Below are 23,451 nucleotides of genomic sequence, written 5' to 3' on the forward strand. Positions count from 1 at the left end.
TGATTTTATTTTTTAATTTTTTTTTTGTCGGTCGTGGTTCTTGAACTCTGGGCCTGAGTGCTGTCCCTCAGCTCTTCAGCTCAAGGCTAGCACTCTACCACTTGAACAACAGCACCACTTCTGGTTTTCTGATGGTTTATTGGAAATAAGAATTTCATGGACTTTCCTACCCAGGCTGGCTTTGAACCGCAATCCTCAGATGTCAGCCTCCTGAGTAGCTAGGATTATAGGCCTGAGCCACTGGCAGCCAGCTAGATCTTTGAATTTTAAACTTTACATTGAATCTACTACTATTATGCATGTTTCAAGGAATTTATTAATCTCCCCGTTTAAAATTTCTTTCTTTGCCTACAGTACCAAGAGGAAAGCCTAGATATTTTTTTGTGGTCCTTTCTGGTCCAAATTGTTCATTTTGGAAAAGTAATCAAATAATCAAAAGCATTTTTAGTTCTTATAGTCTAGAGATGCTATTGGAAGTGCTAAAAGATGGAATTAGTACGTAAGCACAGGAATGAAAAGAGAACATAGATGTAGACACATTTGTAGAAGTGCAAACAGCATGACTAGATACTGATAGCTTACCTGTAACAGTGGAGAGGGGAAAAGTACAAGTCAGGTCTGTGGTTTGAAGCCTGCATGACAAAAACTACCATGACCCTCTGAAAGGGTATATAAAGGAATAAAAGAAGGCAAATGATGAATTTTGTGTGTCGAGTTCAAAGATTATTAACTGGGCACATTAAAGAAGAAGTTAATTCTGGAAGATAGAATTTTAATGGAAGTATCAGTAGAAAATAAATTAGTATGTGTTGGGAAGCATAACATTGTTAGAGGAACAGAGCCAAAGTGGCATAAAATCTTACCTTTAAATGTCGGGGGAAAGAAGTCTTAAGAAAGAAATTAAGAAAATAAAGAATGGTGGTGGGCAATTTGGGTGGGTTTGGTGGACAATTTTGGAACAAGACAGATCCAAAAAAATGAACATAGTTAAAGATATTAGAAAACAGTGCAAACGGAACAAATCTTTGATGTTTTCCAAGAAAACAGCTTCTGCCAAGGGAAGCAAGGAAGCAGCTACTGGTCAAAGAATTGAAGTGAGAGGACTTAGAACAAAGTCCATCCGTAGCAACTAGAGTATTCTTTCACAACACATCAGAAAACACACGTTGCCCATAAAACTAGTTGTTTTTAATTAAATTCTACAATATCCTGGAACTTTATCATTGCTTTTTTCCCCAGTTGCTAGAAATATTACATTTCTTTAAAAAATAACAAAAGAAAATTAATAAGTGGTTTCAATTAGCTGAAAGTATGTGGTTTCATTATCATCTTGTTTTTATGTTCAAGGTTAGAGCATATAGCACAGATTAAAACTTTGGGTTGTTTCCGTAAATTTTGAGATCGACAAATTAACTGAGAAAGTTCACAATAGATTTTTTTTCTTATTTTGGAAGTGTGGAAAAATTGGGTGCATTTATTTTTAATTTAATTTTAAAGTAATATTTTGTTGTGCTGAGACAGCATATATGCATATATATATATACATATATATGTATATATATGCACCTACTTTCTGTTTTTGTTACTGAGGTGGTTGGCATACTTGTGACCAGGTGAGCTGGTGCACAATGTAGTTAAAATTAAAGAATAATTTATATGTAAAGAATGACATAATAATACACATAGAAGATACATTCTCTATGAACCAGAAATCTTCCATGAGAATGTGTTTTCCTGAAACCAAAGAGTTGTAAGGATCGGAAGTGGCGCTATAGCTCAAGTGGTAGAGCGCTACCCTTGAGCTGAAGAGCTGAGGGACAGCGCCCAGGCCCAGAGTTCAAGCCCCACGACCGACCAAAAAAAAAAGAGTTGTAAGGATCTACATGTTCCCACCAGTCCTCTTGGAGGAGTAAAAATTATTTATAGAACATATCATTATCCTAAGCTATCTTCCCCTTGTCTGAAATACCCTCTGCTAGTCAACAAAGTAACTGGAACAATTGTATCATACTTCCATGTGATTGTTCCTGCTTGAAGCCAGTACTTCTCCAGGCTTTCCATACTAGGCATCCACTGCCAGCGGGTTTATGTAAGTCCTCACAATTCACATGAGAAGGGAATCTCCACTCAGCTCTCCACCCACACCACAAGAAATATGTGAACGTCACTGCGTCTCTTGATCTAGCTATGTGCCTCAGAACATGAATTTCTTACTTCTTATTGATTCCCTAAAGTCTCCAGTTACAAAGGTTAAAGTTTCTACCAAAGTTGAATAATATTATTAAAATACTAATATCACATAGCGATAATTTTAGGTTAATACAGACATGTAAAGGTGTGCAGCATTATTTCATAATACATTCATAATCAGAGGTCATGGTGTTTATGTGATATCATCCTAATTTTCTGATTAATTTGTTCTTTCTCCATGTTTTCCTGTGTTCCAATTGCATTTCATTGATTCATAGTTTTCATGTAAGTTTGTACTTTCTTTCCATATTTAAAGAATCTCTTTAATTCAATTTCTCTGTTTCTCCTCATACAGTCTGACAGCCAGATATGCAACTCAGTCTAATCACAGTGGAATTGCAACCAGTCAAAAAAAGCCTACTAGGTCAGTGAATATCTCTAATTTATTGCTTATTAGTGATATTCAAGTAAATGCCCACTGATACTTTTTTTCGTATCCCTCTAAATTTTCTTAAAACCCAACACATTCCTGAATGCTAACTTTAGAGCACTGAATTCTAAGTGGATTTCCCTCCAGAGACTCAGGGACAAGTCTGTGTGTGTTAGGTGATTAATTAGGTTTGCCTTCTTCTATTTCCATTTAGTTTTATGTAGTGCTATACTGTGATAAATTCTACTCCCTATGTTGAGAGAAATTCGGGGGTGAAATTGCTTGAAACTCCTATGATTATTTCTAGGTCACAGAATGTGTAAGTTTTACCAAAAGATTATAAATGATTTTTAATATGGACATGTGTTGAAATTGCATGTTTAAAGAGAGACGCTGGCAGATTTTTGGTGTAGAAGTTCACACTAGGTCAGTCTAGACAGTTCTTCTGTCTCTTACTTGTTTAAATTTCTGTTTCTTCATAGTATGCTTATTTAAAAGGCACATGTCAGTATATACTGTTTGGAGAATAATAGTATATAAAATGTTTTGGGAAAATTAAATTGATGAAGGATGAAGGATGATGAAGACAAGAAGTGAGTAAAGTCACAGCAAAAATGCATCTCCAGTTATTGTGCGATTCTTTGACTCATCGGATAGCTCATTGGGGAGCTATCCAATGGTGTTGTATTAGTCATGGCTCCATTAATGAGCCATAATGTGCACTGCTTGGCCACAAAGACTGCTTCTGATGCCTTGACCAGAGGTAGCTGCCTTTCTCTCTGGCTATGGTTCCCTGCCTTAATTTTCTTAAGAGTTAAAATGATTCTGGAGGAATAGTCTATAAATTGTACTTAATTAAAAGTTACAATGAATTAACATGACTTAGGAGGTATAAGAAACAGTGACCTGCTCTGTATTCTTAGCATCTTTATCACTCCTTGTAAAACTTGGACATGAAAGATGCACATTCTCTCTCATATTCTCTCTCTCTCTCTTTTCCTAGTTTTCTTCGTCTCAATTCCCTTTTAATTATTTTGATGAATGACCTGGAGCCTCTGGCTGCCTGTCAAATTAGGGTAATGAGAAGAGCAAATTTATTTTTTGTAATTTGTTTTCATTTGTTCTTCTGAGAACTGGAGATCACTTAGCTTCATGGGGCACATCAAAGACTAAAATGTATTTTAATTGCTTTCTAGAAACAACTGAGTTCCATTATAAGCAGGGCAAGTTGTGTGACAAAATTTGTTTGCATATGTGAGTCTGAAGTGAAATTTCTAAGTCTATGGTTATGTCTTCAGGAATTGTTCTCAGATTTATTATGATTAGGTAATTTGACCCAATTAATTAATTGAGTTCTTTCAGCAGATCACAGTCACTGGTACTGTAAATTCCTAGTGTCTGTGTTGTTTTGCTGTATTTACAAATCCTTATAGGACCAATTGAGTAAAAGTTAAATGCTGGAGTCATTTGGAAAAAATTCTAATCTTGTGTATGACACAACCTCTAATTAGCCAAATAGCTGAAGGGAATATTTATTAGCCACATGTATTTAAACTCGAAAATACAGTCAAGATTTTGAAGCTCTTATCGGTTCCAAGACATCAACATTTCTTTAATATGAGCATTTGTTTCTTTCTAATGCACATTCCATTTTACAATACTTATTTCTGTTGTAAAAGCATTTATATTTTCTAAGGGTTTGGTTTCTTAAACAATCTGCAGAAATAATATGTGTTATTATCAACACAAGTTCAAATTTAATTATGGATAGTGCAATTTTGATAAATGACAGATACAAACAACTTGTTCATAAAAGTTTATTAGAGGAGACCTGTAAAAAATTTAATGCACTGTTTATGATCTTTGGATTGCTTTGTCAGTTTTCCTTTGAGTGAGAATAGGAGTTTTCAAAGTAGTACACAGTGTCACTCACTTGGGGGCAGCAAATACCAACAAAGAGGTTGGCAATAGTCGTTTCTTAAATAGATCCTAGATTGCCAATATTACTTTTTAAAAGTAATTCTCAATGTTTTGAGTTGGTTATGAATATTCTTTATATAATAGTAGTATAAAATAAAAAGTTAAACATATCTCATGAAATAATAATTGAAATTACAAAGGGAAAAGGACCCAAAGTCATATTTAAGTTATAATCCAAATGAAATAACATTACATCATCTCTTTCCTCCTGGCTTGTTCTTCACAAACCGAGTAGCTAAAACTTTTCTCACTAGAAATAAATTTTATATTGTCATTCTGTTAGGTCTTCCTCTTCTAAGACTTTTCTTCTGTCTTGTCATATCTGCTCTGTGATCATGTGGCCATTCTTGCAAGATCACCAGTGAAAGTCTAGATGATCAGAATGAAAGTTTTCACATGAGGTAACGCAGTCAAATACAAATTAACATGATGTTCTCAGCACTATGTTTTAATTAGGAAAACCTTACTATTGTAGATAGTCAGTCAATATTTTTTATTTACCATTTGTTTGATAACTTTATCCGAGTCATTACTTACAAGGCTTAGAACACAGCCATCTAAGATAAACAGCACCCCATCCATTGAATAAAACCTTAAGAATAACTTCAATTAGCTGATAGGCTGACAACCTAATGATGATTAAATGGTATTGTTTTGATTTCCTTTACATGTAGTTGTTTTGATATTTTTTAAGGCCAAGTTTTATTCATCTGGAACTGAGGAGTAAGTATCTGGTTAGATGAAGGTCACTGTATTTTAATCTTTCCCCGTCATTAATCTTTGGTGCCACGATTTGTGAAAAGTGAAGCAAGAGTTTTCTGATAATCTCTAGACTTTTTGTTTAGCTATTTGTTAAACTACCATTTTCTGCTAGGTACATTTTAGAAGATACTATGTTGTGGTTTTCCCATTTACTCTTTCCTGCCCAGAATCCCTTTCTCCTTGTTTTTGAAATGTAAGATAATGATGTAATTGTTCTCATGTTATTTCAGGCTTCCAGGGCCCTCTAGGGTGCCGGCTGCAGGCAGCAGCAGCAAGGGCCAAGGAGCCTCCAATCTAAATAGGAGAAGTCAGAGCTTCAACAGCATTGACAAGAACAAGCCTCCCAATTATGCAAATGGAAATGAAAAAGGTAAGCATTCATTGTTGTGTCATTACAGCCCAAAGCCATCCGAGGCTTGTTCACTAACACTTTAAATTCAATATGTGAGTGGTAGAACAGCTTTGGCAATGAACCTGGTACCAGTGGAATTTTCATGTGTTTCCTAACTCTCCTCCTGGATTCAACCTTGCTTTAGGATTCTTTTTATCTGAAGAGCATTTTAAGAAAGTAAGCTTTTGCATTTTAAAGTAGATAATTATGTAACCTGAACATAAATCTATTTCACACACACAAAAATCTTCCTAGATGCAAGCATACAGCATGTTTATGCCTTTTGCGTTTTACATTTAATATAGTTTTATGATATCTGGATAAATACTATAGCTATGATTAGACAGTTTTCTCTTATAAACCATATTGCTATATAAAGTTATATTATATGGTTTATATTAACTTTATTTGAATCCTTTTGATGGCTAACATAAGTGCTATAAAGATCTGAGGAAGTGAAGGGGGATCATCAGGTTGTGGTAGGTATTTACCTTAGAAAGAAACACCCTAAAAATATTTGAGACCACAGTTTTCCCCAGACAAATTATTCGTTTACAGAGTTTTTAACAGTAGTACCTAATATAAATATCAAGTCATCATATCAATAGGAAGTCAAGAACAACCTCTGGAAGTCTGTGTTAAACACAGATTTTCAGTTGTCAAGATTGCACTCAGCTCTCTGGAATAGGTGAAGTGAGCATTTAAAGGGGTGTTAACTTGAGACCTTTCCCAGCAGAGCTGAGAAGGATGGGCAGCCCTCACCTGGGTCATCAGGGAACTGAGATTTTACACTGAGTCCTGAGTCCTGTGGCTAGTGGAGTGACAAGTGCCCTGCTGCGTTTCCGAGTATTTTTAAAGCCATGGACGTTTTTTTTTTTTTTAACTCTTCATGGTGTACTGAGCCCCATATGAAACAGCATATGGAGTTTTATTAAACCAAGCCATTCGCAAAATGCTCTTGAATAATGAACTGTGAATTCTTACATAAGCTCATTGTAAATCGTTTCATTTAGGTAATCAGACAGCTTTCAGTTATTCATAAATTGATGGAGTATTCTATCAATCATATTTCCTTTTTTTGGGGGGGGGGAAATCTGGTCGTGGGGCCTGAACTCTGGGCCTGGGCGCTGTCCCTCAGCTCTTCAGCTCAAGGGTAGCACTCTACCATTTGAGCCACAGCGCCACTTCCAGCTTTTTTCTTTTTGCTTATGGGGTGCTGAGGAATCGAACCCAGGGCCTCATGCGTGTAAGGCAAGTGCTCTACCACTGAGCCACCTTCCCAGCCCCTCAAATTTACTTTTGCGACTGTCTTCGGCTACAAATGGAACAAAACCTGTGCAAACTTGAAACCCTAAGCACAGACAAGTGTGTTTTGCTCCCTGAATATATTCCTATCTCTTAGATCAAATGGGACAAGAAGAGAAGAAAAAGTGTGTATTTGGAAATTAGTAGGGGTTTCTCTTTAAATTACAGACTACAGTCTTTGATTTAAGATCTAAGAAATATCACTGAAAATGTATACTTTTCCTGGGAAGAAAAGAGAGTGTTTTTCAATGAAAAGACAAACACATTTTTCTTTATTTTATGGACTTCTTCAACAGTGTCCTAGTGCTGGGCACTGGTAGCTCATGCCTGTAATCCTATTACTCAAGAGGATGATATCTGAGGATTGCAGTTCAAACCTAGCCTGAGAAGGAAAGTTAAGAGATTCTTTTTATCACCAATAAACTACCAAAAGGCCAGGAGTGGAGCTTGAATAAAAAACTAAAGGACAGTGCCCACCCCCAGAATTCAAGCCTCAGTATGGAAAAAGTGTCCTAAATGTTCAATGTTAATACTTCAATCATATCTTATGGAATTTCAAGCAGAGTTGGTAAGTTTGTGAATAAGATATGTTTGATGACTACTGCAGTATTCATTTAAACTACTAGATATTCAGTGATACATTTTGACAAAATACTAATAATTTTGACTTAGAGCTTCTCTAAATAAACTAGTGCTTGAGTATTATATATGTCTAAATGTTTGTGTAATATGACAGTGTTTCAAAGGAAAATCCTGAACATACACCAGAATGAAAAGTCTTCATGGCTGCTGAATCTCTTAAGGATGTGTCTGGTAGTATAAAATTAGAACATAGCAATATTTATAATAACCACAAGGTGGAGACAGATGTCACATATATGATCGTTATAGTCAATTGCTTAGATACATATGAACAAAAGACAGGAACTTTTTTAAATAAGTTATTTTATTGTAAAAACACCGTACAGAGGGGTTACAATTACATGAGCAAGGTAATGAGTACATTTCTTATCAAGCATTGTTGCTTCCTCCTTTGTTTCGCCTTACCATCCATCCCCCCACCCTGCCAAAGTTGTAAAGTTAGTTTTTCAACATAGCATCTTATATATTTCATTGTTGCAATGTGTCCACCTGTATCCCATGGCAAAGGACATAGCTAGCAAGATCAATAGAAAGCCCACAGATTGGGAGAAGATTTTCACTAGCCCTACAACGGACAAGGGTCACATATCTAAAATATACCTGGAACTCAAAAAATTAAATCTCCCAACAACAAATCCTCAAAGAAACAACTGCCCAATAAATAAGTGGGCTAAAGACTTACAGAGAAACTTCTCTGAAGAGGAAAGAAGGATGGTCAATAGACACATGAAGAAATGCTCAACCTCTCTAACCATAAAAGGAATGCAAATCAAAACAACACTGAGATACCACCTCACCCCAGTTAGAATGTCTATAATCAAGAACTCTAAAGTTTGTTTTTCAACATAGCATTTTACATCTCATTGTTGCAGTGGGTCCACCCGTATCCCTATTTAAACAATTTAGTTTTTTCCCTTCCCCTACCCAAATTTTACCAACATCAAATACAGTGAAAACAGGGGTTATACTGTGTGTGTGTGGGAGGGGACATACAAATTAACAAAACAATCACCTTATAAATATATTAGAAACAATAGCAAGAAAGTAAAAACCACTTGTGCCCTTATCTTGGGGTTCATTTTGCCTAACATCATCTTATCTGACCTTTTCTGCTTGTCTCAGACATATACTACAAACAAGACCATACTAAAGCTACCAGCACAACTATGTTTATTGCAGCATGATTTACCATAGTTAAGATATGGAACCAACCCAAATGCCCCTCAGTAGATGAATGGATCAAGAAAATGTGGTATATATACACAATGGAATTCTATGCCTCCATCAGAAAGAATGAAAATGCCCCATTTGTTAGGAAATGGAAAGACTTGGAAAAAAATATATTAAGTGAAGTAAGCCAGGCCCAAAGAAACATAGGTCGCATGGTTTCCCTTATTTGCAATAACTAGTATATGTCTGAGTCAAGCAGAAAAAAATCAGATAAGTTGATGTTAGGTGAAATGAACCCCAAGATAAGTATTCAAATGTTTTTTTTCTTTCATGCGATTGTTTCTAACATATTTATAAGATGATTTCTTTGTTGATTTGTATGTCCCTCCTCCATGGTATAACCCCTGCATTCACTGTATTTGATGTTGGTATAATTTGGGGATGGGAAGGACAAAAACAAACCGTTTAAATAGGGAGGGATACAGGTGCACCCATTGCAACAATGAGATGTACAAGTCGTTATCGAACTTTACAACTTTGTCAGGGGAGGGGGGTCGGGGGTGGGTATGGGGTGGGAGGTGATAGGAAGAGATGGGAAGGGAAAACAAAGGAGGAGGCAACAATGCTTGATAAGAAATGTACTCATTATCTTGCCCATGTAATTGTAACCCCTCTGTATAGTATTTTCACAATAATAAAATATAATTTCCAAACATTTGAAATGTGAGATTACACATTCATAGATACTTATTATACATCAAATGTGGGCAACAAATTTCTATCAACTTGAATAGTATAGTTTAATTTAATTGCTTGATAAAATAAGGCCATCTCGTATGTATATATTTTAATATCACATCCCATTTTCTATTAACTATAGGGGATACATTGTGGCAGTAGATCTAATACTGTTTTCTTAATCATGTCAAGCTTTTTCATATCCAATCTGTTGTTTTAAATTGTAAGAAGACATAAAACATGTATTATGTGAAAATTCATTTACAGTTTCCTGTGCATTTCAAATTAAGATGCTTGATTTAACCTTTTCAAATGAAAAATTATCTATAAGATGCTTTCTGGATGCTTCTAAGTAGAAATATACTATTTGCTTTCATTTCCAAGTCCTACATGATAAACTATATGAGTCAGTTCTGGAGTGTATAAAATGTATAATAGATAGTAAAGGGTAATTCCCACTTGAAACTATTTCATTTCCCCATTGAAGAGAAACAAACTGTTCAAAGTGTTGTAGTTTTCATTTGTATAATTTGTAAAAAAAAATAAAAAAGCAATAGTTTATTTGCAAATGATGTGACATCTGATGAAAAAAATTCAGTAGTGAATCCTAAACTGATCTTCCAAAGATTCATCCAATGTCATTTCAGTAATAAGGCAATTCTGAAAAAATGTGTGCTCATTTTATCATCTCACCAAATGAATTAAAATATCAGTGAACATTGTCATAAATCATTACTTGCAGAGAAGGCTGAAATAGAAATATCCCAATAGCATGAAATGTCATCTTAGAGGCATGTCTGAATGAATTGTAGAAATGAATTTCTCACAGAACAAATGGTAAAATGAAGATAGCATCTTTTGTAAAGCTTTTCTTTAAGAGTACTTTACTTCCCTCTTCTGATACCTGCCGTTTAGAAATTGACAATGAATGATGCATTCTGACACCACCATTTATCCATTTGCCCATGTGTTCTGTAAGAGTACTCTAGTTAGAGACACGCTTCAAAGAAAGGTTAAATCCCAAACTCATACCAGATTCATTTGGGCATATAGTTTGCATGCTTGAAATGAGCTTAAGAGATCATTCTTGTATTACCAAACCTTCGATAAATATGGAAATTGCCAAAGAGGTTTAAAATGATTAGGAATGTAAATTTCCTAGTTTTATTGGAAATCAAATTTCTGGATTATGACCTACAAACATATGTCACTAGACTGAATTCCTTAGAGGAGAGATGTATTTCCTGTTGCTAGGAGACATGCCACAGCACCAGAGAGAATGCTGCCATATTTGCACTCTTTCTTCCAAATGATTCTTATGTGGAACTTGAACATTTGTTGAAGAGGAGAGTTCCTTCTTTCTCCCTGGATTTGAATCAAGCATTTCTTGCTGTGGAAGCTTTTACTTTAATATACACTCAGCATAAAATTAGTAGGACTGACTCCAAAGATTTACAAACATTTTAGCTCAATAGTTTGAAACTATTAGAGTTCATGTGAATTTAGCATTAGTCATGGAATTTCAGCCACTCATTATCTGCTAAAACACAGAGATTTAGCTCTTAAGCACTTTTCTGTTTTTTCTTAATTATTCTGAATTTACCAAAAGGAACTGAACTGTTTCATCTGCTTTTCAAAGTAATGCAAATGAATCGTACTTATATGACTTTACTGATGAATTGATTATTCATCTTTCTACAACTCTTTTCCTTATTACTTAGTACTTATACAAGCCTAAAATGTGATGTCAATATTGTAATTTCACGGATTTAAAAAGTTTTCACAAGTTAACACAACTAGGAATATATCAGTTTATGAAAGGTAACTAGTCTTGGTCATATATGCTATTTCTTTACATATACATACATGCATATTGAAGTGTTCATGCATTATGCTTACCTGAATGCAAATTGCATACTTGAAAGAAAATGACTGGCTGGTGAATGGAAACATACCTAAATTCCCCAGCCCTCCACAGAGTGGCACTCTTACTTTGCAAATGATGTGGTAGAAACCTGAACAAAATCCTTGCAATACCATTACGTCATCATAAAATAGACATTTCACACAATAATCATTCTTGCAAGACTATGTGTTAAGGGAAAGATAGCAATAAGACACATTTGCATTAGAATGCTACTTTTTCTACTTTTTCCCAAAGTTTTGGGTATTGTGAGCCAAACTGCTATTTGATACATTAATCACCTACCATACTGATTGCCATCTCATATTGCTCAAATGTTTCCTTCCTTCCTTAGAGATCCTAGATACCAAAGCTTTCTTGTATTCAGTAGGACATTCAGCTTACAAAGCACGTAATTGATGAGTGCTGATATTTGGTGATGGTGAAGTTGTTGATGATGGATGTGGAGATGGAACCAGGAGGAAAGAAAATGGCTTTTTGGAGTTCAGGGAGAACAGGCAGGGTGGCAAGCAGAGAAAGACCAGGAAAATGCAAAACACAACTCCATTGCAGGAATGCTACTATGTTTGTGAATTAAGTATCTTTTCTCCATAGCAGGAGTTATCAGTGTTCAGAAATATGTCATTGGGTGCAAGGTAGTGATTATTTAGTATGTAAGAGGAAGAGCCTGGGATTTGTACTGCAGCTACCCTGGAGAAGCCACAGATGCTTCCATTTCAGCTGTGTTGTTCTGCACCCTTAGTCCTGAGGAGTCCTGGGAGACTCTTACCATTCCAGTGTCTTCCTGATGTTCAATGACCTGTGATTTACCCTATTAATGAAACCTGAAACACCTCATTGCTGCTGTGCAGAGATAGGCTGGGGATGGATTTTGAGTCATGAATGGAGAAGAGTCTTATACTGTGTGTGCTCCACTGAGAATAATTCTGCAGCTGTTCCTATGACCATTACTGTGTGTTGGATGAGAGTGCCATAATCTTGAGTCCCTCTTGTCTCATTTAGAAGCGTGTTCAAATTCCTTTGCTGTACTTGAACTTTTATAGCAGTCTATCTAGTCAGTGCCCTCAGCTTGGTTTCTCTTCTAGAGGAAGAACACAACCTTTTACTTTCTTTGTCTATGGGCTACTTACAAAGCATCTTGACTGATACTTTCCTACCCTTTTCTCTCATTCCTACTAAAACCTTCCAGCCACTCAAGGATAGAAGTTTTTGGACTTCACTACTATAGATGTAAATACACAGTAGATTCACAGTAAATTGGTGGTTCAAATAAAGTGAAAAGCAAACACAACACTAGAAAAATCTGAAGATCTTGCTTTGTTATTGGTGATTTTTTCCCTTTATTTCCATGAAGCTGTAACCATCAAGATGAACTCAGAGCTGACCAAGGTTCTGAAAGTTTAAAGAGTGAAAAATATTCATATTCTTCATTATAGGACACTTAATGGATTTAGACAATGTGGATACCATTAAGAGAAACAATTTTCATGACCTAGGAATTAGTTTAACCAAAACATGGTCTGTGACCCTTATCACTCACATCTCCAGGCAGCTTGTTAGGAATGGAGAATCTCCCAGCCCATTCAGACTGACATAATCACAGTGTACATTCAATAAGATCCCTAAATTACATGTATGCTCCTTGGAGAACCACTTCTAGCCACTTAAAATGTCAAATAACCTGTGGTAATCATACAATCACACAGTGTGGAATCAAAAAATAGCTCTTCATAATTCACATTTGTTGTGCACCACTGGGATGAGTCGTTTAGGCTTACTAAGCTTTGGTTGCTATCAGTGTGAATTAGAAATGTGAGCACTTCCCAACTCATTTGGTTGGGAAATAATGACATTTAACAACTTGCAATAGAATGTTAGTTTATATAATTGTATTTGTAATATTAACATGACTTTCCTGATAGGGCTAGAAATATCACAAATAACTTTGTGTGTATATGTGTTGTGTGTGTGTGTGTGTGTGTGTGTGTGTGTGTGTGTGTGTGTGTTCCGTGCATGCCTTTGTGTTGGACCTGCACATGCATCAGTATTTGAGGTTGACTCAGGGCCTGGACACTCTTCCTGAGCTTTTACACTCAGGGTTAATGCTGTAATTTACTACTACTCGAGCCATGTCTACACTTTCAGCTTTTGGTTTGTTAATTGGAAATAAATGTTTTTTCTTTCATGCGATTGTTTCTAACATATTAATAAGATGATTTCTTTGTTGCTTGTTATGTCCCTCCCCCACGGTATAACCCCTGCTTTCACTGTATTTGATGTCGGTATAATTTGTGGAGGGGAAGGTCAATAACAAATACTTTAAGTAAGGATACAGGTGGACCCATTGCAACAATGAGATGTACAAGTCGTTATGTCGAAAATGAACTTTACAACTTTGGTGGGAGCAGAGGCGGGGTGGGGGAGAGGTGAAGAGAGGAGGGTGGGAGATGGGAAGGGATGGGAAGGGGAAATAAAGGAGGAGGCAACAATGCTTGATAAGAAATGTACTTATTATCTTGCCCACGTAATTGTAACCCCTCTGTACAGTATTTTCACAATTTAAAAAAAAAAAAAAAAAGAATCTCAAGGCCTTTACTTCCTGGTCTCAGCCTCTTGAGTAGCCAGGATTATAGGTGGGAGCCATGGGTGCCTAGCTTACAAACAACTTTTTCTGTTGTTGTTGCTGGTCTCGTGGTTTGAAGTCAGGGCCTGGGTGTTATTCCACAGCATTTATGCTCAAGGCTAGTGCTCTATTACTTGAGCCACATCTCCACTTCCAGCTTTTTGGTGATTAATTGGAGATAAGATTCTCACAGACATTCCTGTCCTGTCTGGCTTCAAACTGCAATCCTCAGAGGTTAGCTTCCTGAGTAGCTAAGATTGCAGGCACCCAGCTTACAAATAACTTTTGATATCAATGTAAGAAAATAAAATGACGACTCAATGAAATAATTAATCTTAGGCTTTGATTTGGAGGGACTGTGTTTCTTCCCAAATTAATGCTTGATATATACCCCTATATATTTCTGACATAATTTTTGAGAAAAGTTTATAAAGGTTCCATTTGATTTGAAAGCCTACACATCATCACCCTTATATTGTCTATCATGATCTAATTGTGTGACTTCTATGGTCTTGTCCATCTAGGATCTTCTCCAGCATTTTCCTTCTAGTGTCCTAGTCATTTATCATCCATTATACTTAGCATTTATCTTTTATAGCTCTTTTATTTTGTCAACAAGTCTATAATGTATCTTGGAGTATGTTGAATAGAGTAGGCACTCAGTAAATACTCAAAGATAATGAACTTAGAGTAGAGCCATATAGGAACTATATGGCTTTGATTATTATTATTCCTAGAAAGACTATTGTCCTAGACTGTGTGTAATACATATTTGGAGGAAAAACTCTCTCCATTGGAATCTCTGTAATTGAGGTGGCATTAACTTGACAACTATGATTTTCTATATTTTTATTTTCAAGTGAATATTATCTTGACAACATGGCTTGATTACATACTGTGTGGCATGACTTTTGACTTTTTGAAAAAAGCATTTAAAATGCAAGCATTATGGTTTCACATTATGACTGTATAATAAACTGTAATGAGGCCAAATTCTGGAACATTGAGAAAAGAACATTCCTCACAGTACCTCTCTTGATCATTTAACTATGAAAAGTTTTATTTCTATTTTTCATCATCTATTAGGTTTAACAGTATCAGATTTTCTAATTTAATTATTCCTTTTTCCCTTAAAGATTATTAAAGATTATTGCCAAAAGTTGCAGATTTACTGGTCAAGAGCACAGTCTATGAAGTCAGGTCAAATCTAGGCTGTGTGACTTTGAACAACTGCTTTAGTCTCTTTGCCTTTATTGCTGTATCTATAAAATGGAAATCATATTAATACATGACTTATAGGATTATTATAAAAATAAAGATAGAGATGGATCAACTAGATTATTTGCCCTACAGCAGCATAAACTTCAACAAATACCTTATATAAAGAAATAACTAACAAAAAAAAGATAAATCATGATTCATTAGCATTTTTAATCAGATCGTATGTTAAAGGAACTTCTCCATATTAATTCCCTAACAGATTCTGACAAGGCAATGAAGAATATCTACTTAATCTAGGGGCTGTAATGTTAGCTGGAAAAATACAAAGAATTACACAGGGACTGGGTTCTGTTTTATTTACCTGATGCTATCAGTGATTAGCAAAGCAATTTAAAAAGTAATTTCAGAGTGGAAAAAAGCACACTTTCTTTTTCTTCTCCAAAATCAATACCTTTCGAATACTCTGCATGTTTTGACAGATGGGAAAATCACCTAATAGGAGTCATAAATGCCACACTGTTCTCTCTTCAGTTAAGAGGAGAGACAATTCTATGTATCTGTAGTGACGAGCTTAATGTTGTGACACAAATGATCAAGACTAATTGGCTTTTCTTTATTTCTCCCTTAACCATGTTCAGAATCCTCCAAAGGACCTCAGCCACCTTCAGGTATAAATGGTAATGTACCGCCTCCCAGCATGACTGGGCAGCCTCCTGCCTCTGCTATCCCTTCTCCGAGTGCCAGCAAACCATGGCGCAGCAAGTCCATGAATGTCAAGCACAGTGCCACGTCTACCATGTTGACTGTGAAGCAGTCAAGCCCAGCCACCTCCCCCACACCATCTTCAGACAGATTGAAGCCACCTGTCTCAGAAGGAGTCAAAACTGCTCCCACAGGACAGAAATCCATGCTTGAAAAATTCAAGTTGGTCAATGCCCGGACTGCATTACGTCCCCCGCAGTCTTCCAGTTCAGGACTCGGTGATGGTGGGAAAGATGATGATGTCTTTTCTGAATCTGGTGAGATAGAAAGTTTTAACCCTGCTCTGACTAGTGGTGGCTCCACAAATAGCAGTCCCAAAGTGTCACCTAAATTGACCCCTCCGAAGGCTGGAAGCAAAAATCTCAGCAATAAAAAGTCTTTGCTACAGCCAAAAGAAAAAGAGGAAAAGAACAGAGACAAAAGTAAGGTGTGCACTGAAAAGCCAGTCAAGGAAGAAAAGGATCAGTTGACCGAGACAGCTCCAAAAAAGACCTCTAAGATTGCAAGCTTGATCCCAAAGGGCAGTAAGACACCAGCAGCCAAGAAGGAAAGCCTAATTCCATCTTCCAGTGGGATTCCAAAACCTGGCTCAAAGGTGCCAACAGCAAAGCAAACCATTTCACCAGGCAGCACAGCAAGCAAAGAGTCAGAAAAATTCAGGACTACCAAGGGAAGCCCTTCCCAGTCCTTACCCAAACCCATAACCTCAGAGAGAGCAAGCACATCCAGTTTCCCTGTTCCCTTGGAGGGAAGGGAAGCTGGCCACGCTTCTCCCTCCAGTTCCTGTATGGGCCAATCAGCACAAAGCAGTGGGCAGAGCACAGGAAATGGTGCTGTCCAACTCCCTCAGCAGCAGCAACACAGTCACCCGAATACTGCCACGGTGGCTCCATTCATTTACAGGTAAGGTAGTCCTCTGTATGTCCAGGCATCCCAGGGGGCATGATCAACTGGTGGCAAGTCAAGAATATTATTGGAATAGCTTGTGAGATGGTCATCTTGCAATATTTCATTCTTAAATGAGAGCCCTAGAATTTAATAGGGTATCTTAGTCCAGAACACCTTCCAAACTAACCAAGTCCTATTTTCTCACCCTTTCTCCCCTCTTCCTTATCTTTCCCCTTTTCCTCCTCCTCCTCCCTCTTCTCTTCTTTTACCTTCTTCCCTGTTTTCCCTCCCCACATCTCTAGACAGACAAACAGATCTACCTATTCCTAGCTTTCACCTTTCTGTGTATCTGTGTATCTGTGTATCTATGTATCTATCTGCGTATGTATGTATGTATGTATGTATGTATGTATGTATGTATGTATGTATGTATGTATGTATCTATCTTAGATATTGATGCCTTTAGAAATTAACTTAGTTGTTGAAAGAAAGAATCAGGGTGTCATACATTTCTCCCAAGTTTAATACTATTGTAGTACCAATGGCTACTATTAACAGTAGCAGACTTTAAAATAATTCTCAATGTCATGGCACATTGTTTGTTTTCATTCCTGGGAGGAATATACATCATCATAAGTAAAGAAGTAACTCTGCTGGGTGCCAGTGGCTCATTTCTGGGCAGGAAAGTTGGTGAGATTCTTATCTTCAATAAACTACTCAAAAAAAGGCTAGAAGTGTAGCTGTGGCTCAAGTGGTAGAGCACAAAGAGGTTCAGGAACAGCTCCCACACCCTTGATTTCAAGACCTAGAATTGGCAAAGAAAAAAAATACAACTCTGAGGTACACAGATGTTGATTTAATCCAAGATGTGCTACTTACTAGTTGCATGATGTGTCTGTCAAATTATATGACATCTTGTAGTGTCATTTTCTTCAGCTGTCAAGTAGAAATAATTCACTGAATAGAACTTTAAGTAGACAAATAAGTTATTTGCATAATTAGCATATATATGTCTCTTTGTTTTATATTTCATGTATTTATATTACTATATTTTTGTTTTGTGAGCATTAATATATATATATATATATACCTATTCCATAAACAAAATTATGTATTCTACTATATAGTTATAGTCTATGGTATGCTTTAATCAATTAGAGATCTGTCTCCTTTGAGGCTGATTTAATTTACTGGCTGGTTAGTGTAGATCTGATCTAGGGAAGAATATTGACTACATCATTTAAAATTTTGTTATATTAAGCCAGGCGCCAGTGGGTCACATCTATAATCCTAACTACTCAAGCAACTGAGATCTGATTTTTTTTTCATTTGTGTTAACATTTTTTTGGTTTATTTTTATTGTAAAAATACAGTACAGAGGGCTTAAAGTTACATGAGTAAGGTAATGAGTACATTTCCTATGGAGCCTTGTTGCCTCCTCCTTTGTTTTTCCCCTACCACCCCTTTCCCCACCACGAGATCTGATTTTTGTAGTGGGATTTTTATTTATTGAGTGCTTACATAATAAATATTTATGTGAGATATGCAGGGATTTTTCTCATTTAAATATGACCATAAACTCATAAGACAGTGATATTATCTCCATTTTCCAGAGATGAAAACCCAGATTTGATGTTCCTAGCACTTGGGAGGTGGAGGCAATAGTTACTGGATATAGAAGCCAGTGAGGGCTAAGACAATCCCATTAAAAAAAAGCCCCAAACTCATTTATAATAGAAAATTGTTCATTGTTAATAATTACTGGAAATTTAAAATATTAACACATATTTTGTATGTGTAGGCATGCATATATATGGTATTTAAAAATAAATAGTCTGTACATAATAGGAAAATTAAGGGCTGGTGGTGATTTTTATTCTTTTTCTTAGACAAATGTGGGTCATTCTAGGTCAGTAACTATTTCTTCTGGGATTTTATATATGCTTCATAATACTCTTTCTTCCTGCAGGCAGTTAATGGACTTCATATAATCTGTTTCTGACTGAGTACAAGTCATTTTACATACAGTTTTTGTGACTTAATTATCTCTATAAAAATGATTAAATTATTTTGAAGTTTTATAACCTTTACCCACTTAATAAGAACTGATATCAAAAGGTGGAGTATTTGAGAAAGGATATTAACTTTAATATAAGAAGTTCTCCATAACGATTTGAAATTGGAAAAGGCTATATTTTTAAAGTTTAAAAATGTTCTCCAGATAGATTTAATAAGTGGTAAAATGGTCTCTTGCCATTGTTTAGACAAAAGGCAATCACCAACTACTTTCCCATTAATGTATCTATCTTTAATTCTGAAAATAATACATTAAGCGTGCAGAGGTTAAAAGCATTCTGTGTCCCTGGGCAGATCAGTCTGTTGGGGATATGAGAACATAATCAAATACAGAAAAGTAAACACAACACACAGAATTAATGTGGAAGAAAGGGATTTTTAAAAAAATTCTGCACAAGAATTCAACTAATTAATGCCTCACAGAAATTTTGAAATAACAGGTGAGGATTGAGTTGGAATTTATCAGGTAGAAGGAGATAGCTGAGTTCTTATCAGATTTGAAATCCTATAGGTTTATAGCTCAGACAAGATGGAAAAATTAACACGTTAATAATGGAATGCACTATAAATGCTAATCCTGATGTTAGTATCTGTGACCATGTGATTGGTAGACAAAAGAAATTTAGTGAATAAATTGTATTATTGTCTTCTCTTTCTCATTCATTCAATTTTTACCTAGTACAACAAACTGTTTCTTCACCACTTATTTTTGCATTTCTTTTTATTTCTACTCCACCAATTCATACCTTGTTTTCCAGTTTCCAGTGTATCACCAGAGCCCTTTGTAATAAAATCTCTCACATAGCAAGCACTCTAGTCTCCTGAAACTGTAGGTCATATACATTGTGATCCCTGATTTATGGTACTTAGACATACAATACAGGAGCAATATTGGGATTTCAACTCATGGCCTCAAACTTGCTAGTTAAGTACTCTTATCACTGGAGCCTCATCTCCAGCCCATTTTGTTTCAATTACTTTTTCAGATAGGGTCTCACATTTTTGACAAAACCACCTTCAGATTATGCTCCTCAAATCTACATCTCACATGTAGCTACATGACAGCTATTGCACTATGTTAGCTTTATTGTTCAGATGCAGTCTCACTAACTTTTTCCCTTGGTTGGCCTTGAGCCACAATCCTCGCTCACTCTACCTTCTAGGATTGTAAATATGAACAACTGCACCTGACTTGCAGGGTTGTTGCTTTTGTTGTTGTTTGTTTTGTTTTGATCTTGGAGCTTGAGCTCAGGACCTGGGTGTGCTCCAGGCTGGACTCTGCCACTTAATTTACAGCCTCACTTCCAGTTTTTTTTCTGCTGTTTAGTTGGAGATTAGAGTCTCCTGGACTTTTCTGCCTGAGTTGCTTTGAAACTTGCTCCTCAGATCTCAGCCTCCTGAGTAGCTAGGATTACAGGCTTGAGCCACCAGTGTCTGGCCAATTTGTTGACTTTGTGATTATGTGCAAATGATAGCATTCAGTAGAAACTGTACTTTGGTCTTTTTCTGATGCAGTAGGATTTGATTTATACTGGGAAGTGGCAGAAAGTTGTGATATTCCTCATGTTTGGTATATTCAGTGCATTTTAGATGTGATATTTTCAATTTATAATGGGTTTATTAAGATTTAGCCCATGACAAGTTGAAAAGCATCTCTCTTATTTCAATTCATGATTTCCCTTATATTCAAAAAATTCAAAACTTACCACGATTTAGGTAATCTGAGCCCTATGTGATATAATCCTCAACCACGTTCATACTCTTCTATCCCTTATTACATCTTTTTTGTTGTTCATACCACCTCAACTGGCTATAGAGACTTTATAGATGTTTGCTCTGCTGAGATGACTTTCTTACTTGAACAGTGAGCCCCTATCTTGTCTTTAAATCTCTCTTCATAGGCTATATCCTGTGTCAACCATTCCCCTGCCACTATTATCTCAGCTTCTTAGGACATATCTGCTATTTTCCTTTTTATAAATTAGCTGGTATTTTGCTTCCATCTCCCACTACACTGAGAACACCGATTTTATATTTCTTATTTGACAACAGATTCTACTTATTAGTAGACACCAGTGACACAGTGAAAGGTACATAGTTACTTTGGGTAGAAAGTGGGAACACAGGCAAAAATGTACACTATAATAGAAAAAAAAATCTGAAGTCTATTATGGAGAGGGTCAGTTATCTTCTTTCGTTGGCTACATGGAAGAAGTGTCAAGGATGGAGGAGAATGGCCCTCACCTGGGATGTATTTGTCCTCCCTTCCATTTTCCAATGTAGTGACGAGGCAGGTATCTAAGGTGCAGCAAAATGTGTTGAAACTTCTTGGATATGGAATAGACTTGGTATAATAAGACTGCAAAAGAAGTAGAGAATTGGTTTAAGCTGTTAAGATCAGGGAAAGTGAACCTTCAGAGAATCACAGAAAGAAAAGCAGGATTTGGGCATAAGGAGAAAGAGAGGCTAAAAGGAAAATATAATAATAAAGGGACCATATGAACAAGGTCAATACAACACATATAAAATGGTCATCAATAGCTTGGGATATGTGTATGTGTGTGTGAGTGTGCAAGCATGTGTGTGTGTATGTATGCATGTAAGTGTGTGTGTATGTATGCATTTGAGCATAAATGTAGGAAATATAAGGAAAAATCACTGTGAATTACTTCAAAATGTAAATTAGATTGTGATAGGAGAGATGAGCCAGATTAATTGTCTAAAATGAGGAACAATTGATCAATTCTCAGGTAGTTTTTTTTGAAATACTTGAACTGGAGATCCCAATTATTAGAAGGAAAGATAAGGATTTCCTTTAAAGGAAATTTTATTGTTCCTTTTTTCCTTCTCTTTCTTCATATTTTATTATTTTACCTTTCTGGAATTTAAGAACTATTACTTTCATCTTCTATAGACTTTACAGAATGCCTTTCCGCCTCTCAAATGTCATTTCTCTTTGCAATTATTTCGGCATTCATTATTTGCATGGTTCCCATGTTTACATTCCCATGAATATAGTAAGATAATTGTTTAGCTAAGGGGACAAAAGACACATATGTTTCTTAATAAACCTGTCTTTTTAAGAATGTCATCCTCCACAGAAATTTAAAATAATTGGCAACTAGATTCACAACTCAGTTTTCAAGATCTACATTCTTTTCTTTTTTTTTCTTACAATATGTCATTGTGGTAAATATAAAGCAAAGACCTAGAGGCAAAGAGAGTGAATAAAGATATCAGCAATTCTCAAGAGAGAAAAATATTGAACCCTAGGGAAGGCAAGATGCTCTTAATGAAGAGAAAACCATTATTTTTCTAAGCCCATTAATTAAGTATAACGTGAATCCCTATGTACACATTTGATTTGTAAAATTAGGTCAAACAATGACAAATTGAGAGGTTCTTCCTTCTTGGGATATAAGAGGATGTAGCTTACTGAAAAGCATCAAGAATTTTCAGAACAAATTTTGGTTATAAGAAGGTTGTTTTGTTTGTTTGTTTGTTTTTGTTTTTTGAGATTACAGATTGGCCAAGGGTGTGACATGGAAAACTGACTTTCGATTTGTCTGAAAGACAAAGAATGCAAAGACAAAGAGAGTTTTGAAATGCTTACGCATGAGGTTTGAAGTTTGGCTTATTTGTTGAACCAGTAGATTGATTAGGAGAAGCTGTAAGTTTACAAAGATTGAGATGTCCAGCCTATAACCATCATCTAAACACAGCTTTGTAAGCCCTGCAGCTACTATTATAGATTATACTGCAATTGTGGTTTTATGTGAACCAGATATAATTGGTCATCAGCACAAACTAAACTTATTGAATGCTTGCCTTGCAAGCTTGCTTCTGCTAGGTTTGATACATCTCTATGCACTAGGGAGTAAATTAAATTCTCTCACACAGCAATATTTTAGACAAAGTACTAGTATGTAGAATACTGCTGTTGGCTTGGCCTTCTCTCTGCAGAGATATTTATAAACCACTTGTTGTTACTTGGATTTGAAATTTCCTTTCAGATTTTTTGAATAAATTGTAAATTTGTGCCAAATTTATAACACTACTGCAACAACTACTATCTTCATGGCACACAGAATCTAGGAACCGTGTTCAAGTTTTACTAATTGTTGCCAAAATACCAACAGTAATAACTTAGTTCTTATAGTTTCCTAATCGCCCTCAGTCTGGAACATTCTTTCAGCCTTTGCCTGACTTCCATGACACTGTTATATTGAAACATTGCATATTTCTTAATTTGAGTTTGTCCAGTACTTCCTTATGAGTAGATTATATTATATACTTCCCTGGTATCACATTCACTGTACCAATAGAAGTCATTTTCATTAGTGCATTTC

The 23,451-nt window shown here is 35.9% G+C and overlaps 1 protein-coding gene across 9 annotated transcripts in view; it reads left to right on the forward strand.

Annotated features, from left to right (window-relative positions):
- Nav3 (neuron navigator 3) overlaps positions 1-23,451 on the forward strand; it is a 660,839-nt gene that overhangs the window by 494,562 nt on the left and 142,826 nt on the right. For 8 of the 9 annotated variants that reach the window (XM_069989107.1, XM_069989115.1, XM_069989125.1 and 5 more), the window contains 3 exons: positions 2,546-2,614; positions 5,593-5,732; positions 16,015-17,041. In XM_069989107.1, coding sequence (XP_069845208.1) covers positions 2,546-2,614; positions 5,593-5,732; positions 16,015-17,041 — 1,236 coding nt within the window. The remainder of the gene's footprint in view (positions 1-2,545; positions 2,615-5,592; positions 5,733-16,014; positions 17,042-23,451) is intronic. The other variant, XM_069989142.1, reaches the window with a different exon arrangement.

Source organism: Dipodomys merriami, unplaced genomic scaffold (assembly GCF_024711535.1).
Source record: "Dipodomys merriami isolate MVZ:Mamm:240054 unplaced genomic scaffold, mDipMer1.0.p SCAF_10, whole genome shotgun sequence".
NCBI classification, from domain to species: Eukaryota; Metazoa; Chordata; class Mammalia; order Rodentia; family Heteromyidae; genus Dipodomys; species Dipodomys merriami.